We start from the raw sequence: 5,714 nt of genomic DNA on the forward strand, positions 1-5,714 counted from the left end.
TTCCTCTCATCTCAGATATAAAAAAAATGTCTTGCCAATAAACAGCAGATTAGATGACGTTTCCTTAGCACAATTTTTACGCGTTGTAAGAGAAACATCTCAATTTGAAACACAAAATGTGCTATATATAGCTTTTCCCGATATGATTGAAGCTAGTCAAAGCAATAAAAGCTTACAAATCATAGGCGGAAATTGTAGCGATCACTGGCGATGTATTTTTTTTGATGGTAATAAACTTCATGTGTATGATAGTTTACCCAACTGCACATATGAAAGATTGGTAGCCGAAGAAAAGAATTATATACATCGTCGTTACCCTAAAATAAGTCAAAATGACATTATATATGAAAAAGTTCAAACCCAACCTGATGGCACAAGTTGTGGAATTTATGCAGCAGCTTTTGCCACAACTGTAGCATTAGGAGATAGTCCTTGTAATAAAAAATATTCCAAGGATGTAAAATGTATGAGACAACATTTTATCAGAATTATCGAGAATAATAAACTTATGCCTTTTCCCAGCATATAAACGTGTGGGCTTGTAAAATTATTACAACTTGATACGTTTACTTTGATACTTGAAGCGTCTACTTAGACGGTACTGGTAAAATTGATAATACCTGATGCGTCTATTTTGACAGCATTGATAAAATTGTTGTAAAAATGTACATTTTAAGCGGAGAAACAAAGAAATGTTGGTTGTGTTTCACGGGACTGGGCGATGGAGGGGCCTATTCCATTAGTATAAAATTAACAATACTTTATGCATCTATTTAGACGGTACTGGTTAAATTGATAATACCTGATGCGTCTATTTTGATAGCATTGATAAAATTGTTTTAAAAATGTACATTTTAAAGCGGAGAAAACAAAGAAATGTTGGTTGTGTTTCACGGGACTGGGCGATGGAGGGGCCCATTCCATTAGTATAAAATTAACAATACTTTATGCGTCTATTTAGACGGTACTGGTTAAATTAATAATAATGCGTTTATTTAAACAATAACGGAATAATTACTAACAATTTGTTTATTTAGATGGTACTGGTCAAAATTAAGATAAATGTTTTAAACTTTAACAAAAAATTTTTTTATACCAATAAAGCACAATTAATTTTTTATACGCACTGTATCCAAAATAAAAGAAAAAATATAATGAACGGTCTTATCCATACTTTTTACACAACGTAAGAAAAATGGTCATAAAATTTTAATTACTAATAAATTTTTAATTATTGTTTTAGTTTCTGATATAGATCAAGATGAATTTGATAGCTGAATTCTAGATAAAATTAATTAATAGTGCCGAAAGGGGAACCAAAAAGGGAAAAATATATAGAAAGGGAAACCAAAAAGGGAAAAATATATAGAAAAAAAATATAAAGAGAATAATATAACGCGCGTTATTTTTATGACCATTTTTCTAACGTTGTGTAAAAAGTATGGATGGGACCAACCGTTCATTATATTTTTTCTTTTATATTATAATATGTATAATGTTTAATAAAGCAAAAACACAGGGGCTCGATTCTTGAATTCATTCGCAAGAGAAACGTATTCGCAAATTCTGTTCTTACAGAAAAGTTGGTAATTTATTGGCTATCGTATGGCTTTTAACCAATAAACTTGCAACTTTTCTGTTAGAACGAGTATTTGCGTAAACGTTTTTCTTGCGAATGACTTCAAGAATCGAGCCTCAGGACGTATTCAATTAAAAATTTTTATTTATAAAAAAATTACATCTCTTTTAATAATAACCGCGATAATAATACGGATACATTGGAGGCGGATACGACACTGGAGGCGGCGGATACGACGGTGGAGGCGGCGGTGGTAGGTACGACGGTGGAGGCAGCGGATATGACAGTGGAGGCGGCGGTGGTGCTGCGGCGTATCCTGTGGAAGCGTACGCTGATGAAACGTACGCAGAACCATGTTGTCCGTACGTTCCAACAGCGTACGCTTTTTTCCTTTCCTTTTGCATTTCCCTCCTAACAGCTGCGTTGATTTGCTACAAATGTTAATTTATTTAAAAATTATTTGAAAATATACACGACGATAATAAAGCAAAAACACAGATGCTCGATTCTTGAATTCATTCGCAAGAGAAACGTATTCGCAAATTCTGTTCTTACAGAAAAGTTGAAAATTTATTGGCTATCGTATGGCTATTAACCAATAAACTTACAACTTTCTGTTAGAGCGAGTATTTGCGTATACGTTTCTCTTGCGAATGACTTCAAGAATCGGGCCCCTGTACGTAAGCTTAGAGAATAAGAAGCAAACAGACGAACAATACAATAACGTATTTTATGTGTTACCTTTCGTGTCATTCCTCCTCTTCCTCCTCTTCCTCCTCTTCCTCCTCTTCCTCCTCTTCCTCCTCTTCCTCCTCTTGCGCCTCGTGGCGGTGGCGGTGGCGGTGGAGGTGACGGCGACGGTGACGGTGGAGGTGACGGTGACGCTGGCGGTGGCGGTGGCGGTGGCGGTGGCGTTGCCGACGTTCTGAGTACTTTCGAGGGTTTGCTTGGCGACGGACCAACTTTTTCTTGCGTCGCTGCTTGCATGTTGCGCGGACACACGGGGCACTTGGCCTCTGCCACGTGCTCGGTGGTCACCTCAGTTGTAGCTGTAAAAAAAGCAAATATGATTACGTTTTATAAGAAAAAATATACATGTAGTATTTTATAAGTAAATCTGATTTACTTATATTGCATTATGCAGTAAGAATTATGTACTTACACTTGCGAGATCGCCGAGACGTGTCGAGCGACATGTTGATATTGCCGTCCATGGGCTACACATACAATAATGACTACTCGCTGGAAAATAAATCTTCGCGATGATAGACAAAGACAACCATATGCGTTCATGAACGCATATGACTGCGTTCAGAAATATCACCTGAATGTCCTTCTCATCGTTTATCTTTGTTGTTCGGGCAATAGAAACAAGGATATAATAAAAATACGCCAGATATTATTGAAACATATAAAACTATAATGTTTTATCAATTTCACGTGTGCTATGTGTATTCTCGCTGTTCGCCAAGTCAGTCCATCAAAAGATTAAAAATTTAATATCAAATCGATCACATTGTACGATTTGCAATTTTAATAATGTTGTTTATAACATTAAATAAAATAAATAATTATATTTATATTATTGGAAAATAATAAATAAATTTAGTAAAAATTTTATTTTAAAAAATGTACTATTAAATTTTGTCATTATTTTGTTGATAAACAATCCTTTTCCTAGTAATTTTTATTTAAGAACATACATATTACTTGTTAAAATGTTTAACAATAAAATAATATTAATAACAATTCAATTTCATATTAAATTTTTTTTATTATTACTAAATTAATTACAATAAAAAATTAATTTTTTAAAATTATTACTAAATTAATTACAATAAAGAATAAATTTTTTAAAATTATTACTCAATTAATTACAATAAAAAATAAATTTTTTAAAATTATTACTCAATTAATTATAATAAAGAATAATTTTTTTAAATTATTACTCAATTAATTACAATAAAGAATAAATTTTTTAAAATTATTACTCAATTAATTACAATAAAGAATAATTTTTTTAAATTATTACTCAATTAATTACAATAAAAAATAAATTTTTTTAAATTATTACTCAATTAATTACAATAAAGAATAAATTTGGTAATAATTAAAAAAAATTTAATATGAAATTGAATTGTTATTAATATTATTTTATTGTTAAACATTTTAACAAGTAATATGTATGTTCTTAAATAAAAATTACTAGGAAAAGGATTGTTTATCAACAAAATAATGACAAAATTTAATAGTACATTTTTTAAAATAAAAATTTTTACTAAATTTATTTATTATTTTCCAATAATATAAATATAATTATTTATTTTATTTAATGTTATAAACAACATTATTAAAATTGCAAATCGTACAATGTGATCGATTTGATATTAAATTTTTAATCTTTTGATGGACTGACTTGGCGAACAGCGAGAATACACATAGCACACGTGAAATTGATAAAACATTATAGTTTTATATGTTTCAATAATATCTGGCGTATTTTTATTATATCCTTGTTTCTATTGCCCGAACAACAAGGATAAAACGATGAGAAGGACATTCAGGTGATATTTCTGAACGCAGTCATATGCGTTCATGAACGCATATGGTTGTCTTTGTCTATCATCGCGAAGATTTATTTTCCAGCGAGTAGTCATTATTGTATGTGTAGCCCATGGACGGCAATATCAACATGTCGCTCGACACGTCTCGGCGATCTCGCAAGTGTAAGTACATAATTATTACTGCATAATGCAATATAAGTAAATCAGATTTACTTATAAAATACTACATGTATATTTTTTCTTATAAAACGTAATCATATTTGCTTTTTTTACAGCTACAACTGAGGTGACCACCGAGCACGTGGCAGAGGCCAAGTGCCCCGTGTGTCCGCGCAACATGCAAGCAGCGACGCAAGAAAAAGTTGGTCCGTCGCCAAGCAAACCCTCGAAAGTACTCAGAACGTCGGCAACGCCACCGCCACCGCCACCGCCACCGCCAGCGTCACCGTCACCTCCACCGTCACCGTCGCCGTCACCTCCACCGCCACCGCCACCGCCACGAGGCGCAAGAGGAGGAAGAGGAGGAAGAGGAGGAAGAGGAGGAAGAGGAGGAATGACACGAAAGGTAACACATAAAATACGTTATTGTATTGTTCGTCTGTTTGCTTCTCATTCTCTAAGCTTACGTACAGGGGCCCGATTCTTGAAGTCATTCGCAAGAGAAACGTATACGCAAATACTCGCTCTAACAGAAAGTTGTAAGTTTATTGGTTAATAGCCATACGATAGCCAATAAATTTTCAACTTTTCTGTAAGAACAGAATTTGCGAATACGTTTCTCTTGCGAATGAATTCAAGAATCGAGCATCTGTGTTTTTGCTTTATTATCGTCGTGTATATTTTTAAATAATTTTTAAATAAATTAACATTTGTAGCAAATCAACGCAGCTGTTAGGAGGGAAATGCAAAAGGAAAGGAAAAAAGCGTACGCTGTTGGAACGTACGGACAACATGGTTCTGCGTACGTTTCATCAGCGTACGCTTCCACAGGATACGCCGCAGCACCACCGCCGCCTCCACTGTCATATCCGCTGCCTCCACCGTCGTACCTACCACCGCCGCCTCTACCGTCGTATCCGCCGCCTCCAGTGTCGTATCCGCCTCCAATGTATCCGTATTATTATCGCGGTTATTATTAAAAGAGATGTAATTTTTTTATAAATAAAAATTTTTAATTGAATACGTCCTGAGGCTCGATTCTTGAAGTCATTCGCAAGAAAAACGTTTACGCAAATACTCGTTCTAACAGAAAAGTTGCAAGTTTATTGGTTAAAAGCCATACGATAGCCAATAAATTTTCAACTTTTCTGTAAGAACAGAATTTGCGAATTCAAGAATCGAGCACGTGTTTTTGCTTTATTATACACATTATTATATACATTGAGTGCGTTCGGGGAGACGCTATTAGCGCTACCAGCATCAGTCCATCTTCATTACTCATTAAAAGTAGAACAAGGATAAACTAATGCTGATAGCGCTAATAACGTCTCCCTGAACGCACCCATCATTCACATAATAAAATTATTATGAAACAACCAACATTTCTTTGTTTCTCCGCTAAAACAATTTTA

At 33.9% G+C, this 5,714-nt stretch overlaps 2 protein-coding genes across 2 annotated transcripts; one reads left to right on the top strand and one right to left on the bottom strand.

Annotated features, from left to right (window-relative positions):
* Window positions 1–1,705: 1,705 nt before the first annotated feature.
* LOC118648140 (extensin-like) lies at window positions 1,706–2,846 on the bottom strand. Its single transcript, XM_036294424.1, has 3 exons — window positions 2,742–2,846; window positions 2,321–2,628; window positions 1,706–2,010 (listed from the first exon to the last, which is right to left on the bottom strand). The coding sequence occupies exons 1-3, from the start codon at window positions 2,791–2,793 to the stop codon at window positions 1,747–1,749; spliced, it is 624 nt and encodes a 207-aa protein (XP_036150317.1). The 5' UTR covers window positions 2,794–2,846; the 3' UTR covers window positions 1,706–1,746.
* A 1,339-nt stretch (window positions 2,847–4,185) lies between these two features.
* Window positions 4,186–5,323, top strand: LOC118648139 (leucine-rich repeat extensin-like protein 3). The gene is made up of 3 exons (XM_036294423.1): window positions 4,186–4,305; window positions 4,419–4,708; window positions 5,019–5,323. The coding sequence occupies exons 1-3, from the start codon at window positions 4,254–4,256 to the stop codon at window positions 5,280–5,282; spliced, it is 606 nt and encodes a 201-aa protein (XP_036150316.1). The 5' UTR covers window positions 4,186–4,253; the 3' UTR covers window positions 5,283–5,323.
* The last annotated feature ends 391 nt before the right edge of the window (window positions 5,324–5,714 follow it).

Source organism: Monomorium pharaonis, unplaced genomic scaffold (genome assembly GCF_013373865.1).
Source record: "Monomorium pharaonis isolate MP-MQ-018 unplaced genomic scaffold, ASM1337386v2 scaffold_227, whole genome shotgun sequence".
Taxonomy (NCBI): Eukaryota; Metazoa; Arthropoda; class Insecta; order Hymenoptera; family Formicidae; genus Monomorium; species Monomorium pharaonis.

Excerpts from the sequence above, each read along its gene's own strand:
- LOC118648140 (XM_036294424.1), bottom strand. The coding sequence starts at position 2,793 with ATGGACGGCAATATCAACATGTCGCTCGACACGTCTCGGCGATCTCGC. Across the intron at positions 2,629-2,741 it reads GTCTCGGCGATCTCGCAAGT|CTACAACTGAGGTGACCACC; the intron begins GTAAGTACATAA and ends CTTTTTTTACAG. Across the intron at positions 2,011-2,320 it reads GAGGAGGAATGACACGAAAG|CAAATCAACGCAGCTGTTAG; the intron begins GTAACACATAAA and ends TAACATTTGTAG.
- LOC118648139 (XM_036294423.1), top strand. The coding sequence starts at position 4,254 with ATGGACGGCAATATCAACATGTCGCTCGACACGTCTCGGCGATCTCGC. Across the intron at positions 4,306-4,418 it reads GTCTCGGCGATCTCGCAAGT|CTACAACTGAGGTGACCACC; the intron begins GTAAGTACATAA and ends CTTTTTTTACAG. Across the intron at positions 4,709-5,018 it reads GAGGAGGAATGACACGAAAG|CAAATCAACGCAGCTGTTAG; the intron begins GTAACACATAAA and ends TAACATTTGTAG.